The sequence below is a fragment of the Pangasianodon hypophthalmus genome, chromosome 26 (assembly GCF_027358585.1).
Source record: "Pangasianodon hypophthalmus isolate fPanHyp1 chromosome 26, fPanHyp1.pri, whole genome shotgun sequence".
Lineage (NCBI taxonomy): Eukaryota > Metazoa > Chordata > Actinopteri > Siluriformes > Pangasiidae > Pangasianodon > Pangasianodon hypophthalmus.
Genome location: NC_069735.1, coordinates 11017858 through 11043413, shown reverse-complemented (window position 1 = coordinate 11043413; position 25556 = coordinate 11017858). Strand labels below are relative to the sequence as shown.

General features: G+C 39.7%; 2 protein-coding genes across 7 annotated transcripts in view; one reads left to right on the top strand and one right to left on the bottom strand.

Annotated features, from left to right (window-relative positions):
• Positions 1 to 877: 877 nt before the first annotated feature.
• On the top strand, positions 878 to 15405 carry map2k7 (mitogen-activated protein kinase kinase 7). Of its 2 annotated transcripts, XM_053229686.1 has the most exons (12): positions 878 to 1381; positions 4698 to 4745; positions 6443 to 6587; positions 6677 to 6743; positions 7187 to 7300; positions 7921 to 8040; positions 8162 to 8269; positions 8487 to 8666; positions 8854 to 8934; positions 9632 to 9774; positions 9908 to 9953; positions 10869 to 15405. In XM_053229686.1, the coding sequence occupies exons 1-12, from the start codon at positions 1237 to 1239 to the stop codon at positions 11007 to 11009; spliced, it is 1338 nt and encodes a 445-aa protein (XP_053085661.1). In that variant the 5' UTR covers positions 878 to 1236; the 3' UTR covers positions 11010 to 15405. The 2 variants fall into 2 exon arrangements, with proteins under 2 accessions (XP_053085661.1, XP_053085662.1); XM_053229687.1 differs by lacking the exon at positions 4698 to 4745 and having other exon boundaries at positions 880 to 1381.
• Positions 15406 to 20503: 5098 nt separating this feature from the next.
• The window catches only part of pnpla6 (patatin-like phospholipase domain containing 6), a 32547-nt gene continuing 27494 nt past the window's right edge, over positions 20504 to 25556 (bottom strand). For all 5 annotated transcript variants that reach the window (XM_034299947.2, XM_034299946.2, XM_034299948.2 and 2 more), the window contains 6 exons: positions 24795 to 24943; positions 24012 to 24164; positions 23190 to 23306; positions 22767 to 22854; positions 22383 to 22528; positions 20504 to 22180 (listed from right to left, as the gene is read on the bottom strand). In XM_034299947.2, coding sequence (XP_034155838.1) covers positions 22103 to 22180; positions 22383 to 22528; positions 22767 to 22854; positions 23190 to 23306; positions 24012 to 24164; positions 24795 to 24943 — 731 coding nt within the window. In that variant the 3' untranslated portion in view covers positions 20504 to 22102. The remainder of the gene's footprint in view (positions 22181 to 22382; positions 22529 to 22766; positions 22855 to 23189; positions 23307 to 24011; positions 24165 to 24794; positions 24944 to 25556) is intronic.

Sequence of the window (25556 nt, the reverse complement as noted above, 5' to 3'; positions counted from 1 at the left end):
AGTGAGGTTTTGAACTGTTAAGCTCCAGCAGTAGCACCCAGTGTCTGCAGGATCTCCTGAAAATGAACTTCCATCATATATGTAAGAACACTGGCACAGCTCTTTTTACTCAGCTGGAACAAGGCTTTAGACTGTATGCTTTGTCACGCATGCACGACACCCAAGCAAATATTGGCCCACACAGTTCACTGCAAAGAAGATTGTCTTTTGCTAACAAGGTGTCTTGCTGTCTCACTGTACTGCCAAATGTAAACAGTGTTACCCGAGACGCAAGAACTGAGAAGGAGAGTGAAGGGGTGTTAGAGAGTGTCTATGAGGCCTGTGTAAACACAAACAAGCACTCTGGACCATAATGCACTTTTACAAACTGGTTTTCTCAGCCACATAATACACTTGTGCAGAGGCCATGGCTTAAACAATTATTATTTATCATGTACTACATGTTTTCTAGGTTGTTTGTACAAGTAAGAAAAAAAATCAACCACTGTACCTTTAAGTCCTGTCACTGTCATTGGCTATGTCACAAAACAAATACTACTTTACTAAGTAGTATGCAATATATTGTAAGGTGCATTAGGTAAGATTTCTCAAAGTTTTCCAAGATTAGGTCTCTGTCTGTTAAGTAGGTGGCGAATAAGATGTGAATGTTTATTTTTTTTTTAACTCTTTGAGCCCACCCCGCTTTTCCCACCCATGAACACAAAGTGGTGTTTCAACTAGCGTTTGCATTACCAAGGATTTTCATAAACACTTTAAAATCTGGCTAATGATTTAGCAGTCCTTGTCCTTTTTTTTCTCTTAATGAGCGCTAAGTTGTGGTATTAGCATGTTAGCAGGGTGCAGAGTGAAGGAGTGTGAGGGAGTGTGTATAAAATGACTGACAGGATGGCCATGTAAACACAAACATGCTTTCCGGACCGTAAGGCAGTTTTTCCAAAGGGGTTTTTGCAGCCGAGTAATACTATTCTCCTGAAGTCACAGCTTAAACCATCGTTTTTCATCACGTTCTACGTATTTTTCCAACGTATTTGTGTTCTTGGTAAGGGGAAAAAATCGACTATTGCACTTTTAATGCGCTAGTAAGCACACTGTTCAGCACGCTAGTCTGGTGCTGCTCTGCTCTGGCTGCTCTGCGCGTCCCCACCGCTGGGTAGTGTGTGTGAGTTTCAGAGAGAGAGAGAGAGAGAGAGTGTGTGTGTGTGTGTGTGTGTGGAGTTTCTGCGGGGAGACGCTCCGATGGTGCTGAATTTTTCCAAGATGTCGTCGCTGGAACAGAGACTCTCCCGAATCGAGGAGAAACTGAAGCAGGAAAATAACGAACCCCGCAGACGGATCGACCTCAACATCGACATGAGCCCGCAGCGCTCGCGCCCGAGGCCCAGTAAGTGCGCGCGGAGGTTTATGAGAGTTTAGCGGAGAGACGGGAGCGAGCCTGGGCACTAGCTAACGTGCTAACTGGCTAGCTACATAAACAAAACAGCAAGCGCTCAGACCTGAGCTCCTGTCTAAACGGTTGACAGCGCGTTGACCAATTAAGCTAATGTTTATTCAGCGTGTATACAAATAGAAAATACGTACATATTTATTAAAACATTTAAACTGTAAACATGTATATAGATTTTGTTATGTGTGGTTGACTATAAAGCTAAACTAGCAGGCCCTTGTCCATAATCAGTCAACATGACATGGCTAACGATAGCTAGCCTAGCTAATTATACATTCAACCCAGATTATTTTGTTTTAGGAAAATATGTATATATATATTTTTTTGCTTAGTTAAGTGTACTCGTGTTTACGAAGAAAATACGTTTCCTATGTAGCAGGAATGTGTTAAGAAGAACGTCAGCGGTTTAACGTTAGCTTTCCAAATTTGACCGCTCTGAGGGTAGCTAGTTAGCATAACTCATAATTAGCCGTCTAACGTGAGCTAACATGCTAACGTAACTGGCAGGATTTGTTCTCCTGAATACAGAGATCTCAAATAATCCGAATTAGTCCTTCTTTCTTTCCAGAAAGGTTTAAAACCAAATACAGGTAATCAGGTAAAACTATAGACGGTCCGTTTAAACAAAACACACACACATTTAGATGCCAATTATGGAGGTGTCATGTTCACACTGGTCGCTATTTCGCAATCAAACCTGTGCCAACCCCAAACAGATTCAGTTACAGATTTCACACCTTGTGTATGTCTGTTTGGATAGTCCCTTCTTCATCTATACACTTTGGTCTGTTAAATTGCAGAGATCCATGGATCAGGTTTTGGATCAGGTTTTGAAAACCCTGTTCACACTTGGCAGTTGAATGCGTGTCAGGATTATATCCTGGATGTGGACTGTAGACCTAAAAATTGTGCGATTGCACCTAAAAGTGTAAATACACCTAAGACATTTAAACAGATTTTACACCTAATTGTTCCATGCATGTTTTCTTGTTTTGGATCTTCATCAGCATATAACCACCAGTGTTTACATTTGTAGCTGGATTGAAAACTGATTTCAGTATCATCTCTAATATGCAAGTCATTTCTTAACATTTGATCACTTGTTTTATGCAAAATATGGTTGCACCAGCTTCAGCATCCCTGACCCAAGTTTTTTGTTATATAATGTATAAGCAGAGGTTTGGTTTGTGTTCGAGTGCATTCACACTTATGTTTATGAATGCATTTCACGACCAGTTGAAACTGGAGGTCTGAATCTGATTTCACAAACCTCTTCACAAGGCCAGGGAGGTATTTTATCTGCAACTTCACTTAACCGAAATGGATCGTCTGAATTTCACCAGTTGATTCCTGTGTATGGTTTAAGTGGGCTTGGTCAAGGTGCTGATGGGGTTGTGGCAACATTAGGTGTAGAAACTGTCAACATTGGGAATATGTTTATCTCACAAGCTGTGTGGCAAGTGCCTGGTCGTTTACCCCCTTCCCCCCCAACCCCCATTCCGGTCTTGCCAATTCTCACCCACTACCTAACTATCCCCAACAAACCAGGGAGGGACGTGCTTCCTTCGAGAAACATGAGACCAACATCTGCATCTTTCCGAAATGCTGCTGATGCTGCTTCACGGGGCAGCATAACTCACTCAGAGGAAAGCGCTGTCTATCCTCTTCCACATACATGAACTCACTGATGGCCACTTTGGCTAATATACATCTGATTGATAGGGGAGAGAGAGTAGTGCCATCCCTCCTATATTAAGACTACAGTCAGTTTTGCTTTCTTGATGGCTGTGGCATTGCCTTTAATCAAACTTGTGATCTCCCAACAATAGGGCTAAAGCTGTTCTGTTGAGCCAGTCAGAAGCTGTGTCTGGTAGATTTTGTCACCAATTGTGGTGAACAACTGCCAACTTTCACAAGAAGCGGCCGTTTGACAGACAACCAAAGTGATGTGCAGGTGGGGGTGATTGTGAAAATGGTGCCATGACCTGGATGCAGCTTGTTTTGCTATGATTCATAAGAGCTGAGGAAATGCTTTTGGTTACAACAAATATGAGATACAGGTCAAGTACCCGGAAAAGCTCATTGATATCATCGTGCACCATAGGAGTGATAACAAGTGGTACAAGAAAGTGTGGCTAGTCGACGAGACATTGTAAATATCAAGATCCTAATAGTTGTGTCCAGCTGCATGTATAATATCTAATCCTAACCTCCTCACAGTAACTGGTACTTCTCTTGCTGTGTTTTGTGGTGGTGCGGGTGTGAACAGGCGTTGTGTCAGTCTACATTACACTCCTTCAATGCATAAAATCCATGAATGGGACTGGAATTGCCAGTTACCATTTAAAGACATTATACCAATACTCAGTATCAAACTGGTGTATTCCTATAACACACACATGGGTTGGTTTGTAGGCAGAGCAGCCAAGGCTGAGACTAGATATTAATGCACCTCCTGATGTCTGATTTGGTTTCAAAATGACTAGAGTAGGGTTTGGTTTTATATAACGTGTGTTGGACTGAGGAACATATTACGTGTAGGTATCTTTTTAAGGTAAAAGTCTTTTACAGGATTTTTTTTACTACACCTAGGCTACACCTACATTGTAATGTATTTACACTTTTTGGTCATCATATCAGGTCCTCTTACCACATGGTGCTTAGGTGGTATCTCGGTGAGAGACACTGGTACTTGATCAGGGTAGAGATCGTTATGGATTCACATTAGTTATACTGTGATAGTTGTAGGTCATTGTCATTCTCTGACCACATTTTTCTGGCGCTTTTGTGCTGAGAAGGGTCCACAATGTAAGTAATATTTGGTGGTCCTCTGGTGGTTCCTTTTCAATAATGGTAGGAGTAAAGAAGGTCTAACAAATGGTGGCTGGGCTTCAGTCAGTAATTATGTTATGTACATACCTAGTGCACTTATGTCATAGCATTTATATGGTTTATCTGATAAACTGATTTTTAAGTGTGCTCTTACTTTGGCACATAAATATTGATCCACATGGCAAGCATGTTTGTAGAAGCTTCACGGTTTGTTTGTGTGTATGTGTTTACAAGAGTTTTTCTTGAGTGGTGGATAAGATGTAGTCTAGTATCAGACATAGGTGTGTGTGAAGTGTTTGTGTACATGAGTTCAAGATCAGAAGAGATCTCTGCAGTGTGTGTGTGAGAGGTGGAGAGTGGCTGATATATTTTTTTTTTCTCAGTAATGAGCGTATGTGTGTTTTTTCTCTCCTGTATCTAGTCATCGTGATCCAGCTCAGTCCTGCTCCAGCCCCTTCCCAGCGCGCAGGTACCATTCACCAAATCACCCTCTGCCACTGCATCCCTCTCTTTATCTCTCTCTCTCTCTCTCTCTCTGTGTCTCTCTCTCTCTCTCTCTTTCTCTCTCCCCCCCCACATACATACATCACACCACACTCTCATTCATTCATTCTGTCCCTTTTCCTCTTTCTCTCTTGATCTTTCTGTCTGATTAGCTATGCTTACATGCAGCCTAATATTTAATAGTTAGTAGTCATGCTCATGGCTCAATTGTGCGGGCAAAAAAAAAAAAAAAATCATGTACAAACTAGTTGATACCTGTCTGAATGAAATTTCTGTCCAGGTAAACAAGATGGATTAATATTTTGAAACAGAATGATGCAGGACAGAAATTCATCTTCTCACTGTCTGATAACTTCAGACGTTTAGACATGTGATATAATTTAATATGAGCAAGACATTTAAATGCTAAATTTCATTTGCTTTAATGTTAAATTTTTTGTAGTAAATATGTCCAGATTATATGCAAACCTTTGCATGTAAACCTAGCCATAATATTCCTTCTCTTTCAGCACCTTTTTTTTTCTTTGCTTTCTCTTTTCTTTTTTATACCATTCCTCCCCACACTTTCCCAAAGACAGGCTTCCATACATCATGATTACATTTCATTTCATCGCTCAGTGCGCTTCATGCAGCAAAGTAGGGATAAAGCACTACGAGTGTCAGACTTGAGTAAAGACTTTGCTCTCTGCCTGCATCACCTCAATTTGATTCTGTCCTATCCTTCATCCATCCTTCATTTTTCGGCTCATCCATCCATCCATCCATTCATCCATCCATACATTTCTTGCTCCATGCCTCTCTTCCTCTGCTAGAGCGAGTTTCAGTGGCAGAGCTGTGTGTGTGTGTGTTTGTGTGTGGCGGTGTGTTTGAGTTGGAGAATGGATTAACCCGTTTCGATGGATGGACAGACACTGTGCATGACGTCGCTGTAACTGCACGGCTCGGTCGCAAACATACACACGTACACACACAAGCTAATACAGCACTTGACAGAGCATCTGAAGTGGTCGGTTGTGGCTGGGTTTGATCTAGTCTGGCCTTTTTCCTCCTCTCAATCTGTCTATCTGTTCGTCTATCTTTCGGAATGGCTGACAGTTTTCAACGCTGAGTGCTGCAAGAGTGTGTGTGTGTTCGTGTGTACTGTAGGTGTCTTGATGTTTGTGTGTGGCTCAGGTGCCTGACTGCACTGACTAACCCACACTAACCAGTTTTCATCCACAGGCATGTTTTCCGGTGGAGGAAATGCACGTCAATCAGTAAGCCTTCACACTGTAAGGCTGAACACAGGAGTGTCAAATGAAATTTGAACCACATCGACATTTTCATGAGCCACTAGTCTCAGGCTATTATGTTGTTTAACATATTACTATAAGGTGTATGAGGTATACACTTTACATTGAACAAATGGGTCTGATTCGTTAGGCAAATAAACGTTTTAAGCACTAGAGATAATTCCAGCTTTTGTTTTGAAGTAATATCCCTTTAAAAGATGCGAGACCAACCCTGTATAAATTACAGATTGTCTGGCTACATTTTAAAAGCAAGCATTCTTGTTGTCCCAGTTGATCCCAGTTATCCCCCTGACAAGAAGACACTGTCCACTCTGCCTCTGATTGTGTTTCTTCTGCTTGTTCTCCCTCTCTCCATTTTCCCCGTCTTCAGCTTTGCAGCTGCCGCTGGCTAACGACGGCGGGAGCCGCTCCTCTTCCTCAGAGAGCTCACCACAGCACCATTCGTACCCCAGTCGACCACGACACATGCTCACGTTGCCTACGCCACCCTATGGCCTGCAGAAGAGCTTGGAGAAGTATGCAACTTACATATATATCTATATTAATATATATTATTACGCACGCACTGTATACAGTGAACTAAACATGGTTTCTGTGTGCGCAGTGCTGAAATCGACCAGAAACTACAGGAAATCATGAAACAGACGGGTTACCTGAAGATTGACGGACAGGTAAGACGCACCATTGACATCACAAGTCTTGAAATACATAAAGAATCGCCTTGTCTCTCAGCATACACTTGTTTTTTATGTGGTAAAATTTCACTGCCTCTTCTGGGATTTTCTTGCTAGTAATGTGGAGAGAGTTAATGATTTTCCAGAAAACTCTGAGTGGCTAAATGAGCTGATTGTTATGTGAATGCCATAGTCATGGAGGCTATTTGCTGGTAGTGCTTTTAATATCTGCAATTTATAATGTAATCGTTTAGATTGACTGCAGAGCAACATACAGGCTACAGTCAGTAATCGTATACGTGCAGAGTGACCTATACTGTAGGTTATACCTAATTAATTGGCCAGTGTATGTGGAAATATCAAAATCTTAAAAAAAAAAACTATAAACTCTCATTTCATGGAAATTGACTGCTAAATTGCTGTGGTTGTGTGTGTTGCAGCGTTACCCTGCGGAGGTGACGGATCTGATCAACGAGGGCGAGATTGGAAGTGGTACCTGTGGACAGGTGTTCAAAGTGCGCTTTAAGAAAACTGGTCATGTCATCGCTGTTAAGGTGAGTATACACACACACACACACACACACACACACACACTGAACCACTCTGTACTTTCCTGCGATCAGCGTTTGCTTGGAATAACACAGACTAAAAGACAAGGTAGTAGTTTAACTTAATCACTTTCTAAGTATCTATGCACAATCAAGCAGAAACATGACTACAAATTCTTCCCTCTTAAAAAGAACACGTGTCGATTTAGAGCTTAATTTACGACTATTTTTGAAAGTGTTCCACAAAAATGTTTAACACCTTGACAGAATTCACATGTTTATTTGACAACTGCTGTCTCTTAATGCAGCACTGTGTCCCTTTGCCTCTTTTTTGCTGTAAAGCATTTGTAGGATTTTGTTTGTGTGTAAGTGCTACTTGAAAGATAAATAAAGTAATGTGTGTACATGTGGCCTTGGGTTTTCCTTTCTTAATGACTCTTTAATTGCCTATCTGAATGCCTACTATTAAATCCAGTAAGTAATTACTATTTACTCTTTCCAGCCCTGCATGTTTCCAGCAGTGTGTGCGTTTATGAACAAGTACAGCGGAGTGTATATGATTTAGTTAGCTGTTTTAACATATCCTGTTTGTTAATTTTGCACAACTGCTTTGTGTGTGTCTACAGCAAATGCGGCGGACGGGTAATAAGGATGAGAATAAGAGGATACTTATGGATCTGGATGTGGTCTTAAAGAGCCATGACTGCCCGTATATCATCCAGTGCTATGGCGCCATAGTCACCAACGTGAGTCATACACATTAGGTGTTCCTAATAAAGTGGTCAGTGAATGTATTAGCGGTGTTTTTTTTTTTTTTAATTTATTTTGGGAGTTTAAATTCCGAATCGTTTGTTTCTGTACTCACAGACCGATGTGTTTATTGCTATGGAGCTGATGGGGACGTGTGCGGAGAAGCTAAAAAAGCGGATCCAGGGGCCCATACCAGAGTGCATTCTGGGGAAGATGACCGTGGCGGTGAGTGTTCATTGTGTTCCCTTTCCTCTCTTGTTTCCGCTGTTCTGTTTATGTAGCTCATGTAGATGAAATTAAGCAATGAGGGGAAAATGTGTTCTTAGCTGTATTGGGTGGTTAAAATCACAGATGTGACATTAGAACTCATGTTGACCTGCAAAGAGTCCCACAGGAATTAAAGAATAAGCTAAGAATCTCTTCTCTGTTCCTCACTCTGCAGATAGTGAAGGCTCTGCTGTATCTGAAGGAGAAGCATGGCGTCATCCACCGAGACGTGAAGCCCTCAAACATCCTGTTGGACGCTAAAGGCCAGATCAAGCTCTGTGATTTTGGAATCAGCGGCCGCCTTGTCGACTCCAAAGCTAAAACCCGCAGCGCCGGCTGTGCTGCTTACATGGCGGTGAGTGAGGAGACACTTTCACAATGAGAATTTGGGTTCTAGTGAACTGTGCTCACTATCATGCCCACACATGCACATGTTCAGCGACTGACTGATGCTGTCTACAGTATAGAGCACTGAGATATTCTGTGCTGTGGCTGTAGTGTAATCTTGTGGTGTTTGTGTGTGTGTGTGTTAATATGTTCAGCCTGAGCGAATAGACCCTCCAGACCCCAGTAAGCCTGACTATGACATCAGAGCCGATGTTTGGAGTCTTGGCATCTCTCTGGTAGGTTTTCCATTTGCTTCATAAAATTATTAACATCTAACAGCAAAACACATAACAGGCCAAGATAGGGAAGTAAATGATTTATAAGGTTTGAAAAATATTTTCTAATTAATTCACCAGACAGCAAAACAGGGAAGCCCAACCTAAGCAATGGCACAGAACCTACTTTACCATTACCTATAAACCAACCTCCAAGAAAACACCTCTCCCACAGCAGGCTTGAGCTAACTGACAGCGCTGTTGTGAATCTCGGATGGACTACAAGTTATTTCCTAATACTAGACCAGACTGCTAGACCAGACTTGTGCTATTTATTTAAATGACTGTATGCTGACACTCTCCTCTCCTCTGTTTTCCTTTTTTGACCACACTTAACTTACTCTGGGCCCTGACATGCTTTGACTGGCTGCTGGCAGAGAGAGAGACAGAGACAGAGAGAAAGAAAGACAGAGAGAGACTGTACCTGCTCAGCTGAGTTGAACATTAGCATTGCAACTACAGATATTACGCTGATACAAGAACTAAGGAATTTTTACTGAATCCTTTGTTTAAAGCTGTTTTTTTTAGTAAGATTCTTCTACTGAGAAGTTTCCAGAAGCAGCAGCAGTTACTTGGTTTATGCATATTACCGCATGTGATACTGCTGATGCTCATTATAGTTGATGTCTTATTGCCCACGTGTCCTCGTGTCCTGTAGGTGGAGCTGGCTACAGGACAATTCCCATACAAGAACTGCAAGACAGACTTCGAGGTGCTGACCAAAGTGCTACAGGAGGACCCTCCTCTTCTGCCTCTCAGCATGGGCTTCTCCCTCGATTTCCAGTCCTTTGTTAAAGACTGGTATACATGCATACACACACATACAAACACTGTCAGCATGTCCACTTGAATGATGACATATGCAGTACACATTAAAGTCTACTCAGTTTAATTAGTGTATTAAATGTATATTATTTGCCCTTTGTCCTTGCAGCCTCACAAAGGATCACAGAAAAAGGCCAAAATACCACAAGCTGCTTGTAAGTGTCTCACTAATGACATAATTTTACCACAGTATACCCTACCCTCCAAATAATATGTAATATTATAATAGTGAGTAGTATTCATTTAAATATCACTTTCAGATATTAAGCGTCTATTGTATGTAATCCCACAGACAGAGCAAATGTTAGCGATAGCACTACACTGTTTGTATCACATTAACCATGGAAAGTAAAAGTTGTGTTGCTTTCTGTGCAAAAAAAAAAACAAAAACAAGGCAGCAATATCATACTTCTGTCATTAGCATAAATGTTTCAGATTTGTTTTTATTCAGTTGCCAACAAGTATGTCTTGTTGCTGATATTAGGCTTTAAACCTCCAATACAGTTAGACAACTGCAACACTATTCAACATATATGCTCACTACATAGGGTATCACATAATAGCACTGTAGTGCGCTATATACCCAAAAGAGCACGCTTAGAGATTCAGGCTCCAGTAAGTGTCCGTTGGAAAACAACACCTTACGTTTAACGTCAGTTATAAAATGGATAGTTTCGGTTCTAAAATGTGATTGGTGGAGCTGCTTTCATGGTTGTTGTTGCCAGATGGGCTGGTTTGAGTACTTTAGAAACTGCTGATCTCCTGGGATTTTCACACACAACAGTCTTTAGAGTTTTTTTACACAGAGAATGGTGTAAAAAACAAAAAAACATCCTGTGAGCAGAGGGTCTGCAGGCTGAAACACCTTATTGATGACAGAGATCAGAAAAGAATGACCAGACTGGTCTGAGCTGACAGGAAGTCTATAGTAACTCAAATAAGCACTCTTTACAACCGTGGTGAGCAGAAAAGCATCTCAGTTAGTTATAGTATCTATATAATTATAGTATATATCTGTGTGCTGCTTTTCCTGAGTCTTTGATCCCTCACCTCTTCCCTTCATGCGACAGGAACACAGTTTCATCCGGCGCTACGAGGTGTTGGAAGTGGACGTGGCAGGCTGGTTTCAGACAGTGATGGAGCGCACCGAGTCTCCACGCAGCAGCCAGTGCTACAGCCAACACCAGCTCCACTCGCTGTTCAGCAGGTAGCCGCGCATGCAGAGACGAGCGGACGGAGAGACAGAGGGACGGATGAAGAGAGAGCGTGGAGGGTTGTGTGTGAAAAGGGGAAGGGATGGAGCAAGTGATAAAGGCTGGTTTGAGACAGAGTAAAGATGACTGACAGACAGACACGGGCAAGTGTGTTGTAAATTTGAAACTTATTTATATTTATCTTTATATATTTTTTTCTTTTCTTTTCATCCACCACTCCATCAGGACGGACATTAGCCTTAGGAGTTGCTAGTCGTGCACGTTCACATGTATAGTGTCATACACATTCACTACCGTTATAAGCTATAGAGCACTGTACAGTGTAAAGCGAGAGCTGTGAATATCATCACATCTTACATCACGTATTGACTTCAAATCAGTGTAAGCCATATGGCTGCGCGGTGTGTGTAGCCGCCCTACGTAGTGTGTGTACAGTTTTGTGTTCATACTGATACTGTGTCCTTCACCACGGTCGTTAGCTCCACATCCTCCATTAGCCCCTTACTCAGGGACTGAACAGAGTAGTCGAACAACACTGAGCCAAGGTGTGTGTGTGTGTGTGTGTGTGTGTGTGTGTGTGTGTTTTGTGCATTTGTGAGTAGTCCTATTAGATCTAATTTTTAATATATGGCAGGTCCTCATTTTCCTGGACAGCTTCGCGTGTCCGTAGATATTTAATAACTCAAGGAAAATAGATGGAAACAGTAGTATTCTGAAATGTGTGTTTGTCCGTAACAGATCTACCACACGGTTAGAAAATTAGGACTTGTTAGAAATAGTGCTTAAAAGTGATTGACTTTCAACATTTGCTGATGGGAAGTTATTTTGCTGTAAAGACAAAATAAAAAAAAAATTAGTTTAGCTTGTAGCATTTAATCTAGACCATACTTTTATTATACACACCTCAGGAGAGTTATAGGTATGCAAGCAGGAAAAAAGACTGAGAGGGGATTTGTTTGCTGTCAAAGATAATACCCACCTAATGCCTGGTTTATGCTTCATCAGAAGCACCAGAACGTTCCTGGTTTTACAGAATATCAGAGAGTTTCTCGGCTATTTGCAAGTAGTGTCCAGATGGAAGCGCCTTTTCTGACTAGCCTCCACAGAGGTGAGGTTGTCATAGCTTTCGATATTATCTGAGGAGGTGGTTATGTTGGACTGGATACATAAAAAATTTAGCTAGCTAAGCCACAAAAAAACCAGTGACTTCATAAGAAACACCTTTATTGTGTTGACTTGACCAACTGGACATATATAAATGAACAAATTCAAAAAGAAAATGAAGCATCACATTCATTAACATCACCTGGTTGATCAAACAGGCTAATAAACATTCACTGTGTTGCTGTTGGGGAAATGACCAACAGCTTAGCTACTTTACATTGCATCTCAGAGTTCATCGAGTTAAAGGTGGTACCAATTCCCACCCATTTCACTCTTTACTTGTCTCTACTGGCCAATCACAGCTCAGTTGGGCGGCACATTTAGATCCAACCATTGACATCCCCCAATCATGAACTTCTCCAAAGTGCTTTTCTGATGAAGATTTCAGGAACCACATTGTAATGGAGCATAAACCAAGCTGAAGTGATCAAAAGGAGAAGAATTGGCATTGTGGCTAAGCTGTTCTGTAAACATTTCTGTAAAGAAGAAGGGAAGGTAAGAAAAGGAGATAAAGACATGTCTGGATGGAAAGATGAGGACTGAAAATAAATTCCATTGAACGGTCAATGGAACATTTTTGGTTTTGTCGCCCGTCCAACTCCATCTAAATCAGACCTTTTATCATTGTCATCATTATCATTCTGTCTTTCCATTATTTTACCTCGTTCCATTCACTTTCGGCTTGTTGTTTTCACATTTAAGTTCAGCAAACCAAAGCAGTGTAGGTTTGTCTCCTTTGTCACCAGTCCACAGCTTGCAGAATAGCCACATTTCCCAGAACCAAAGCCGTAGCTGAGAGGTCACTGCTCTTAAAGCCAAATCACTGCACGAGCGAAAGGAGAAAAGAGAGCGTGAGCGAAGAAAGAAAGTGGGGTAGGGAGAAACGGGACACTGTACGTCGACAGAAGGATCAGTACGAGTAGAAGAGCGGCAGGATATGCGAAAGGCGTCTAAAGGAACGTGAAGGAATTTGGGAATGTAGGAACGGACAGATGAGGAGAGATGGGAAAGGAAAGTGTGACGGGAGTACTAAGGTTTTTGGAGTGTATATTTTCCTGACGGTGTTGAGGTTAGCGTTTGATCTTCACTGACTGCTGGACATTGCAGAAAAGCTTTCCACGGTATCAAACCAATATACCTGTTTTTTTTTTTCCTGTTTATTTTTTTTATTGCTAGGGACAATTAGTGTGTTATTTTTATTGTCTTATTCATTGTTGTTGAATCTTTTTTTTAATTATGATTATATTTATTTATTGTTACTGCTGCTACTGCTTTTGCTTTAGATGCTGCTGTTGATTTTTTATTTTTTTTTGTTCCCCAAAGGACAGTAAGTTTTTTTTTTTTTTTTTTTTTTTTTATGTTTCCCAAAACCAAAAAACGTGAAACGTTGCAATGTCTACACATTAACCAAATACATGCGAGACTGAACGTGAATAAAAAGGCTGTAAGATAGCATCAAGGATTTTTTATTTTATTTTATTTTTTTTTAAATCATATATAGTTTTAGAAAGTTCTAGACACTTCACGACGATACAAACACAGTGTTTCAATTTCATAGCTAACTAATTATTGGTAGAACAAGTATTAAAGATGCGAGTGGTCATATTTATATAAGAGCTCTATTTCAGCAGTTAGCTGTAATCATGTAGGTAGGTGTGATTTGTGTTAGCTTTAGTCTGTTCCGTCCTGTGGTGGATGTAGCGTTTTGAAATTTCTCCTCATTGTTTTTTCTGTTGAATAGCAGTCTGGGTAGATGGGCTTCAACAGAAAGGAAGCTTTATAAGTTTAAAAATTGATATTACAATACCTATGAGATGGGCTTCACCTTTTTCCCCGAGTCTGCCATCTTTATCAGCATATCTGCATTAAATGCACTATAAAATACGATATTGTGTACAGTATAAAAATCTCCAAACCTGCCGGCTTGCCCCACATGATCACTTTCTGTCAGTTTGTCAGTCAGTCACTTGCTCTTTCTGAGTGTAGATCTTGTGAAATGTCACCCAGCTAAAGGTGTCATCCATTTGTAAAAGATTAAACTACAACCGAAAGCATATTAATGCTGAGTCAGCACGGTGATACTGACACTTCTGTATGGCTTGTGCAGCCACTGTGCTTGCTAAATTTCACATGCAGATAAGAGAGATCTGTGGAACAGCCTAAACCACGTTTACATTTCCACACATTTAACTAGCACAACCAGTTACGTTACGAGTATGTTCCCTGAATGCGTTTACATGCATACTAATAATCCGATTATTACCCGATCTCGGCATTCACTGCATCATTATTATTAAAAGTGGCCGTGTAAATTCACATATTTACGGCATTCACGTGATTGTGTAAATAGCATACTACCTTTTAAATCTCATTATATACATTTCAAGAAAGTTGCCACCTAGATTTCATCCGAATAATCAGATTATTTAGCAAATGTATAGTGTTAATGTGATCTCTTTCATTTTTTAATTTTTCTGACTGATATAGAAGGGTAATTTTTTTTTAGTAGAGTCAGTTTGATAACCTTATGTCTGAGCCACACTAGAGGATAATTTTGCCCGAATCAGAAGCTTCAGATGAGCGCCAGTTTGTCCGATTATCTTCTCCGATTATACTGTGGTGTGAGGTGTGTATATTTTTAACCCCTCGGATTTACTGGAATCTTGACGTCTTGCATGACAGACTGATAACCAGTAAGCTGAACTGTTGTCACTAGTGTTTGTTCTGATCTGAAGTCAGATTTTTTTTTCCACAAGAAATTCTGCAAAATCCCAGGTTTCGAAGCTCACGATCATTGGTCAGTTAGGCTAAGCGTGGGTTGTAAGCTTAATCGGTAATATAGTGTTTGGTGTCTGTCATTATGTCTGGGGTCTCGAATGTTCTACCTCTGTTAACATTGTATAAATACTGTAGTGTGGATCAGACATTAAAAACTCCCAAATACAAATTTAGCACTAACTTGACTCGATAAAAAACATAACAAAGCTGATATATTTTTAATATTGTATACCTTATGAAAAAGAACTTGTGTAACATTTATAAATGCTAATCAGCTGTTTAGTCATGAAAATGGTTTAAATATTTACAAGTTGCCTAATGTGTAAAGTAGTGAGGTCCTGATTTCTCCTTTTGAGGCGATATCAATATCAGAGCTGTGAGTCGGCTGATAACCGATCTTGGGCCCCGATACAGACACTTTGCTATTGAAAAATATTTATAGCAGCATTACTAAAAGAAATCTACCTACTGACTGACTTGTGTAGAAGGAAGGTTCTGATTATCAAACTGTAAACCTTGAAACATTATCAGATTCCAGTGTTTCTCCACAGGATTTTGTCCGGGGGCATGCTACCCCCGTAAGAAGATTCTGTACATTTTGATGTTAAATGCATCAATCTGATGCACTTTGAGAGCAAAATTAAGAATCTAGACCTCTGAAGAACTATGTGCTCTTGTAAACAATTTTGTGCTCTAGTAGTAATTTAATCATAAACACACTGGTTGTATAGATAATGAATGGTGATGACACGGCAAAAAAAAAGTCACACCCACAAAGTATGGTGAACGTGGTTCACAAACGGGCAGAACACAAAATCGACTTGAGAATACATTTGAGCCATCAAAGAAATGAAGCAAAAGTGGTTACCTGTGGTGAACTGGTTTGTTTTTTAGAAAACAAAAAATAAATAAATAAATAAATACTGGATGAGGATGACATGGTATTGATCTCCCTACATCCCTATTGGCAAACTTTACACCCTGAATTTGGACATTTAATGTTGCTGGGCTTTGAGAAAACCAGTTTTAATGCCCTTGTGTAGTTGAATTCCTCTGGGCTCGGCCCGCTGATGGAGACCTTCAGCCAGGTGCTCTCCTCACAGCTTGTTGCAAAGCTCTGATTCAACCTGAAAAGGAAGGTAACTACAATTAGCCAAATGAATGAATGAAAAGAAGTATTTGGAGTGCACTGTTTGTACTTCTTCTTTTAGTTAAGAAGAATATGCAGTTTATCATGTAAGTGCAGTGGGGTTAAATGTTTGGCGCACATCTCGGCAACTCGGTCATACTGCCGTGCCCTCTGTCCTTCCCCTGTTCAGTGTGGAGAAGTCTCTCTCACAGTTGACGCTTGACACCAGAATGACAAGTGCAGTTGCTGCCAAACGGCTGCGTAATGGGTTGATCTGTCCCCATTCATCACACTCACTGGCTAGCAGGGTCATTATTTAGTTGTTGTTTAGCGAAGCTCTGTGATCACAAAGAAACGAAAACAGGCACAATTGAATATGTACGTGTCGCGTTATGCCATTCGAAAGATCAATAACTACCGGTTTGATTTTGCATGTTTGATGTGTACTCCTGTCAGAAATTAAGAAATTACTGTCACTGTAACCGTTTGTATCATAAAAAGTAGTCAAGTATTGAGTCCTAAATCCTTCTAATAAGTTAATATTAAATAAGATTGTCATGATAATAGTGTGCAGTGACTGTAAACAACAACAATCAACAGCAGTTGAGAGGTTAACGTTACTTACCTCAAACAATGTTGTGTTCTCAAAATGCCTTGGTGTCTCGGATGCACCCAGGTGCTTCCAGTGCGTGTGTGAGCATGCTCAAGTACAGCACGAGGGAGGGGAGTGGTCTGACTGACCCAGGGGGAGTGGTCTGACTGACCCAGGGGGAGTGGTCTGAGTGACTTGGAGAAAGAGATGCTTTGCTGAAGCAATGGTGCAAAATAGAGATCTTTTACATTATTATGAGATGTGTAAAAATATTTTCGGTTCATTATGAAACCGGCGGGACTAATTAATGTAATTAAGGTAATTACTGGGAAACACTGGATTATTTTGTGCATGTAAACGCATTCAAACAGATCAGCTGTCATTAAACACCTATATAAACTTCTTTGCAACCAAACGTTTATTAATAAAAAGCTGTATCATGCTCTCTCTTACCCTGTACCGTTAGTACACACATATCCAAGGAAAGCTCGAATTCTGAGTGTTAATGTTCCGATTTTCCGACTGTACCTCTCTTCTTTTTGCTGACACTTTTATTCGTGTAATGTCATGATTGTTATTTTATTTTTGATTGTTCATTTTTTTTTTCTTTAGTGTCAGTGCTGTGAGCATGTGTGTGCACATTTTTCATTTCCGATGAGCAGTACATGACCTCAGCCTCAGTGGAACGAGAAGCAGAGATCACACCGGTGCCGCTGCTTCGATAGCATTAGTGTGTGTGTGTGTGTGTGTGTGTGTGTGTGTGTGTGTGTGTGTGTGTGTGTGTGTGTGTGTGTGTGTGTGTGTGTGTGTGTGGGTGTGTACTCCTCCAGCGCTGTATGATGGGAGTTTTATTGATATCCCCCCCCCATCTGTAAGTAAACCAAATATTCACTATGCAGTCACTCAGTCAGCTTGCTCAAGCCCTAAACCTCTTGTATACACACGCACACACACACACACACACACACACACACACACACACCTGTCTGTGGTGAGACCTCCTATTGTTGCTTTTGTGATGGATTTCTTTGCCTTCAGCTAGAGGAGAGAATTAAAGGTAGAAAGAGAAGTGTTTCTTCTTTTCTGTTTGATTCATGTGTGTGAATGAGCTGACATATTTAAGGATTGTATTGGGGTGGGAAAGGGGAGGGGCTTGGGTGGGTGTGTGGATGTTATGGGGCGGGGTTTAGACCAGGGATCAGTTTGTCCAATGCTGTAAAGTGTATCAATTGCATGTTATCTCAGATGTAACTGCCATTGATTTGACTTATTGATGGGATGGGAGGGAAGGGGCATAAAACTATCTTTATTTATGATTTTTACATATTATATATATATAAATATAAATATATATTCTGTACCATTTTTTTCCATTGTGTTTTTAGAAAAAGACACACTTTTGCTTTGTCTTCTTACCTTGTTTGAATCTATTTGCAATATGCCGTTTTTACTTTCGTCACGTGATTTCAGGCTGTTGTTGTCGTCATTGTCGTCGTTGTTTTTATGTTTGTAGGTTTAAGATCATCGTCATGTTCGCATTCCTGCATAATATTTTGCGTGCGAGTGCAGGACAGATTGGGTTAGTTTTTATACGTTTAGAAAACCAAAACGTTTCTCACGGTTGCTATGTCGTAAGGTGAATATCTTCAGGGGTTAATCTCACACCAAATTGAACAAAGACATTTTGGTGTTCTGACAGAAGGCAGCGTATGCTGTTGTAGAGTTCGACTTCTTTCAGAAACATCATGTCAAAGGTGTGTCTTTTTCTTTTGAAGCCGAGCGACTCATTCGTCACCTGGTTTTTACCCTGTAATTTTTTTTTTTTTTTTTTTTTTTTTTTTTTTTAAAACGTGTCTGTAGACAATGATGTTATCCCGTGTGTGTACTTGTTCTCTGGTCATTATTAGGTTCCTTCATGCTGTATAGAGTTAAATATCACCGTTCCGAGCTGCTGTTGCTTTCAGACTAATGGAATGTATCATTTTAATATCAAAATTTCCATCTGAATTCCAGCTCAGACTCAGATTCAGTCTGCTGTCTTCAGTAGGACGTGTCAGTGATCATCCCAAACCTGTATGATTTATGATTTTTTTTTTTTTTTTTTTTGTGCCAACAGCTGTAATTAGTCTGCTTAATTCTTCTGCTTTAGGAAAGTATGAGAATCGTCTGTCTGATGGGATTTACTTTGGTTTAACTTAACACACGTGCTGTAGTAAATAATAGAAATCTGAAATTTCACACAGCCCTGTTTATGGAACAAAAACCACCCCATTACAGCATTATTCATGCTTTTGTGTTTCTCTCCATTTTTTTTTTCCATTTATATCCCTTTTAGTCTCATTTCATCACTATTTCAAATGAATTCAATGCCATTATATTGTGAATACCTCAGGATTTTTTTGAGAAAAAAAAAACATTTAAGAACTTAAAACAAATAAATCCAAAAAACTTAAACTGTTGTTGTGGTCTTATTGATTTTTCCACGGTCTTTTTTAAAACTTAAAACGTATTAATCCAAAATCCCAAATATTAAACGTTATGTGTATACAGTTCAAGAAAATGATTTAAATGTGCGTAGCTGGCACGAGTTGGCTTTTCTGTAAGTTAATCTTACGTCCTGACCATATCCAGCAAATCACGCATTTGTGATAATCTTACTATCACTACTAGACATCTCATTAAGCAGCACTAACAGGTTTCTCTGTTTTCTTCCTCAGTTCCTTTTCCTCTTCAGCACATTCCTTGACTTTATTTTTCTAATCCAGCTAGCTGACCTTCAGATTGATTTGACGACTAAAATTTCTTCAAAGAAACTCAGTGATACACAGATTAAACTGAATCGCCCATATTTGCGTATTTTTTTCATTTTCAACACATACTTACACATACTGACCTAATACACATTTCCAACACACTTTAAACAAAGTGTGATATTCATCTTTTAATTCTCCCTTTAAAAAAAAATTAAGCTCAGGTTGTTTTCGTGGTGAGAGCAAGGATTTAGACAATTTAGCATTAATTAGGATTTATTCTTTAGCAATTTTCAAGGTTTTTTTAAGTCATCCATTACATCAGTTTATACAATAATGCAAAAAGTTTAAATTAATAAATTATTTTCTTAATCAGTGCAAAATGCTAGAGCAATCTACATAAAGAAACTATAATCTATCATTGTAGAATTACTTCACTACAGCCATTTCATCTTGTTTCAATGAGTAAAATGTTTTTTTAAGTTAGTGGTAAAACAATAAATAAAAATTAATTGGCAGCTTGAATATAAGAACAAAAGGTGGTTTAACAGGTAAAACTGAAATGCAAAAAAACATGAATTTTGAATCTGTAGTTGTTCAAAGTGTTAAAAGAGCATGAGTGAAATCTCTGAAACTAACAGGATTTCTAACTACTGAAAAATCAGCAGGACATGCTGACATTTTTGCATGAATAACAATGTGCAATAATTAAAGATAAGTTCTTAGACACACAAAGCAGCTCAACTTCACCCTTACACCCTTTTCATGACTCATTACACATCTTGGGCACAAAGAATCTTGCAACACTCCCTACTTTCACTTCACACACTCAGTTTCTCACTTTTCATTGTTTTTTTTTTTGCTTATAAAGTACACTAAGAAATATTTAGAGGTCTATATTGGAATTTGGAATTTGCAGCCCGCATGACTCACTGAAGTTACATGAGACCCACCAGTAGTTTTACCCTGACTACTGGATAATCCAAAAACATTTTCATCTCATAGTACAATCTAAATGAATACCTGCAGGTATTAGGTCCAGTTTTCACTTTAACACTTTAAGGTATATTAAGGTTCCCTTATTAAGGCAAGATATTACAGGTTTTTTTTTTTTTTTTTTAAAAAAAGCAATTTTTCACATGTTACAATTTTTTATATATTGCTATAAACTATAGCAATAAAAATACCAAAACTCAACAGTAACAATAACAATGTTATTTCACCATTTTTGTCGACTTGCAACCATTAATCGTATTCTCCGAAACTTAGCAACTTTGAGGAAGGCTTAACCTACATCATATAATATATATAACAATGCATAGTATTTATTCATTAAACAATAAAAAACTTCTCTGTAAAAGTCTTTCTTGAGTGCATATTCACTGTGAAATAAATATATGAATTCTATCAAGACTAGATTTTTGCTTTCATTAAGTATGCTAATGTCTGCATATTTCATTACATGACGCCTTATTTGCATAAATCAGTGTCAATTTTTGAAAAAGTTCAAATATAAAAATCCTTGTAAGAATATCAACAATCAACTGGCAAAGATTGATTGTGATATCTATTCTTAAAAAAAAACTATTCACCTGTAGTGTCTTGCCTTATCTAATATTATTAGTTAGCATTAAACAAACCATAAACTTCAGCATTAATAAACTATAAGTAATATTAACATAGTAACAAAGTCAACTGATGTTGGTTTAAATGTTCACATATTCCAACTACACTAACTAATGTTTATCCAATTCATGAGTAAAAATAAGTAAACACAACTTAGCAAAATTTTAATTATAGCATCTTGCTAAATGGTGATAAATTTTAGTCTCCATTTTATTATTAAATGTTAAACATTTTGTTTCATTTTGCCAGTTAACAACCAAAAACCATGTTCACTAAGGTCTTATTCATGTTGGTCATTGTTCATGTTGATCGTTAATTTTAATCACTGGTTAATGGACGTGTTGATTGTTTAGCCTTTTTTAAAAAAAAGTTAATACGTGTTAATGTTACTTATGGCTCACAAAAGTTCAATGAAGCCATTAAATAATGTCAGTTTAGGGAACCTTAATTTTGCCTAGTGCACCTTTAAAGCTGTCTTTCTATGTTAGTAGCCTACATTCCTGTCTGTTCCTCTTTACTCCACCCCTACATTTCTAAGCTTTCTATCCTCTGTAATCTAGTTGGTTCTAGCAGCACTCTGAGTGTTTCTTACCTCTGTGAGCTCTTCACCACAAACTCGCACTCACACATTCACACCTGTGCAGACACTTACAGTTCCTCTGGCACTTTTAGTCATCATACCAGGACAAACACATGGCACACAGTCAGTTTATACTGGCCATTAATCAGAGCTTGTCTCTATGGGAGAAAACAAAAAAAAAAAACCAAAAATATATGGTAGAACAGAGAGATAGAGCACTTTTATGCTCAACTCCCATGATGCTCACTGCGATAGTTTTTTTTTTCTTTGTTTGTTTTCCCACCACACACCCAGAGCAGCTTAAGCCACCGTTTTTGCTCGGGTTGGCTTCAGTGGTATCGCTGTATTTTTGAGCAGTTATCTTTGGTTGTCCGTCTTCCTCCTTGACTCCTCTCCCTCGGTCAGATGTGGAGGGACGCCGCTACTCTTCCATCCTTGGAAAAGAATGACAGGACGCCATGTCGCTTCTGGTCAGCAGTCGGAAAGCTCGGAGCACGTGTTGGACTCGCTGGGGTTCTTCCTCCGCTGACGGACCGATTTCTCTTCATCCTACACACGCACACATACACAGTATTCACAATTAATGTGGATAAATAATAAAAGTAAGACTAATATGTTCTTTAAATGCATTAAGATGAGATTTTGTGGATTTGGGTTAAACTGCACATGATTTTAATGATTATTCAAATTACAGTCTGGTACAATTTTACATTTTGTGTGTGTGTGTGTGTGTGTGTGTGTGTGAACTCACCGACTGAAAAATATCATTCGCTCCCCATTCTCCAGGTGAGTGGTCTTCAGGGTCGTCGGCTTCGTCCTCCTCTTCCTCACCTTCCTCTTCTCTCACTGTGTCCATCCCATCTTCCTCGTACTCTGTCAATCCATCTGACTCCTCCGCTACACACACACACACACACACACACACACACACAAAAACAACCATTTTCAATAAGTATCAGTGCTAAACCGATTACAGTGAGGTCTACGCTAACTCTAACTACTCTGACATGGCCAGAACACAGTGTATGAGATATATGATATTATAACTGCACTTTACTTATAATCAAGTAAATCAGGTGAACAGATCACATTTGATCGCACTGAAAATAGTAAGTTGAATTTAATATGAATTTACCATCAGCGGCCAAGTAGCTCTGCACCGGCTCAATCCTGGACACAATTTCAGCAAGATCAGTGAAGTCTGCACCAGGACATGTGTAGCTCTACAACACAACAAAAAAACAAACAAATAATGTAGCTATACACATTAAATGAAGATCACAGTTAGCGCTTTCCTCCACAGTTGCAATGTGACGTAGCATAAGCAGCAGTTGGCTTTACATGTCTCAGAAGAAGAACCTGTTAGCCTTACCAAGTAATAGGGGAGGGAACTGGCCAGTGACCAAACTGGGAGAAAATGGGGTTAAAGAAGATCATGGATTTAGACCCGTATGGATCAAGTGGTACGGAGCACTGGTCCAGAATTAGGTCTTCTTGCCAAACATGATGACTGATTTTGCATTATTTACTGATTTAGTGGTACACTTGAGAAACTCACATCGGCCTTCTTGCTGTCGGTGTAGTCGGCTGAGCGGTGATCTTTCAGCATGTTGTCTATGATATCCCCACGTGCCCAGCCAGTAAACAACAGTTTCCCGTGTTGGTAGCCCACGTCCTGCACGTGAAAAACACATGTAAGTGTATTATGATGATGTATGTTATTACAAGAGCTATGAGTCTTTATGTAAATTAAACTTAATCTCAGACCATGCTGATTTCATCATCTAAAATAAACTTGTTTCTGTCGATTCTGACACTGTACATGGTACATTATTATCTATATACGTGGAAAAAAAAGATGTTGCAGTGCGAAACTAAAGAAGCAAGCTTCTGACACCTCAATTATTCTGTCTTGGCTCATTGCTCATTTGGGTTACGGGTGAAGTTTTGGGTTAAAACTGTACAATGTGAATTTCATATTTGGCTGAGCGAGTCATACACTGAGGCATTTACATAGCCCTTAATGAAAGCTAACTTCGAAATGCACTATATGGCCAAAAGTTTGTGGACACCTAACCGTCACACCCATACATCAGAACCATTCCAGATTTAGTTCATGTCTTCATGGAGCTCACTTTGCGCACAGGAACAGTGTCATGCTGGAACAGGTTTGGGCCTCTTCGTTCCAGTGAAGGGAAAATGTAATGCTACAGCATACAAAGACATCCTACACAATTGTGTGCTTCCATCTCAGTGGCAACAGTCTGGGGAAGGCGCACACACTATGGATGTAATAGTCAGGTGTCTACATATTTTTGGCCATATTCTATACATGCATTATCAAGTGAGGCAAAATATAGTGTCTGAAAGAAACTCTCACATAGATCTCATCGAATTTGCCGAAGTCCATGGTCTTGAAGCGGTCGATGGGTGGCCGGATGTACTCACAGTAAGCACTCTTTTTGACCAACTCCAGCTGCCGGACACACGACACGTACGCCAGTCGTGACTGAATCTCAGCCATGTCAGGTACCTAACACAAGAGATGATTACTTCTGTTAATCTCATTAAAACTGCTCTTAAATCTACAAGGATACAGTTTAGATACAGTTTGGCCATGGGTTTATGGCTCTCATAAAACTGTACACCATTTTTGATCTTTCATTCATCTCAGGATCAGTAAGCAGTATAACCAGTATAAGGGCTCAATTAGTGATTCTGCAGTTTGGTTTTAGCCCCCAGTCCGTGGGAATTTCAGGTGTCCAAATGTGTGATGTGAATAAAATTGCTATGAGAAAAAAGGGCTGGGCGCCAAACCCCCAACTGCTCCCCGGGCACCGCAGCAAAAAAGGCTGCCCGCTGCTCTGGGTGTGTGTTCATGGTGTGTGCGTGTGTGTTCACTACTGTGTGTGTGCACTTGGATGGGTTAAATGCAGAGCACAAATTCCGAGTATGGGTCACCATACTTGGCCACAAGTCACTTCACTTCACTTCACTTCATATATACAGCGTATCAAACTAAGAGTGAGTCGTGGTCTAATAAATTTCCTTGCTTTCCTGAGTCTGCTAATGTGACAGCGAAGACTCCTGTTGCATTTAAATTCATTATTAAATGAATTTTGCACTTGTTAGTACTAGCGTTTCTCCATCTCTTCCTCCTCACCTTAACTTTCTCCGCCCACGGGTTGATCCGTTTCCACAGCAACCACCAGCCGGACAGGTTGTCGCCATAGTTACATAGGTCGGTTTCATCCTGGCTGCCCACATCTATGGCAATGACCGTTTTGGCTCCAATATTGCGGGCGATGTCCGCTGTGAGCCGTTACAATCACACACACATACATACATACCCAAGGGGCGGCAGGAGGAAGCAAACTTTGCAGTTATTATTTTGTGACAAAGGTGCAGCTTTGACCTTCTTATTCAAACATGCAACTACCACCAGAAAGCTGCACACACACCAGTGTTCATACTTTTCATTACATTTCATGCCAATTTCAAGACACACATATAGAGATTGAGGCTTATGCATAGAGATTGTGGCTAATGCAGCTTACTGATGTGTGTTTGAGCCTGAGAGACTAAAGACAGGGACAGGGCAAGAACCATTTAAAGGCTCAGTTAACCTGTGATCAGCTCTGATAGGTTTACCACTGATATGTACAAAGAAGACACAGAGGAACATTACCACAGCTGAATTTAGATAACAGATGGCATGCTGCAATCAGATTCAAATCCAACCTGATTGCATCGTACTGCGCTCATCTTATAAGAAGCATAAAAATGTGGTTGCAATGGTAAAGTCCAAATGAAGCTCAAGATACAGACGACTTGAAACATTAAAATAAATGTGGTTTCACAGTCCTAATCTTCCCAGTCAATGAGTCTTTCATGCCCAGTATGAAATACAAAAAATATCTAACTC

Excerpts from the sequence above, each read along its gene's own strand:
- map2k7 (XM_053229686.1), top strand. The coding sequence starts at position 1,237 with ATGGTGCTGAATTTTTCCAAGATGTCGTCGCTGGAACAGAGACTCTCC. Across the intron at positions 8,935-9,631 it reads GGAGTCTTGGCATCTCTCTG|GTGGAGCTGGCTACAGGACA; the intron begins GTAGGTTTTCCA and ends CGTGTCCTGTAG. Across the intron at positions 9,954-10,868 it reads CAAAATACCACAAGCTGCTT|GAACACAGTTTCATCCGGCG; the intron begins GTAAGTGTCTCA and ends TTCATGCGACAG.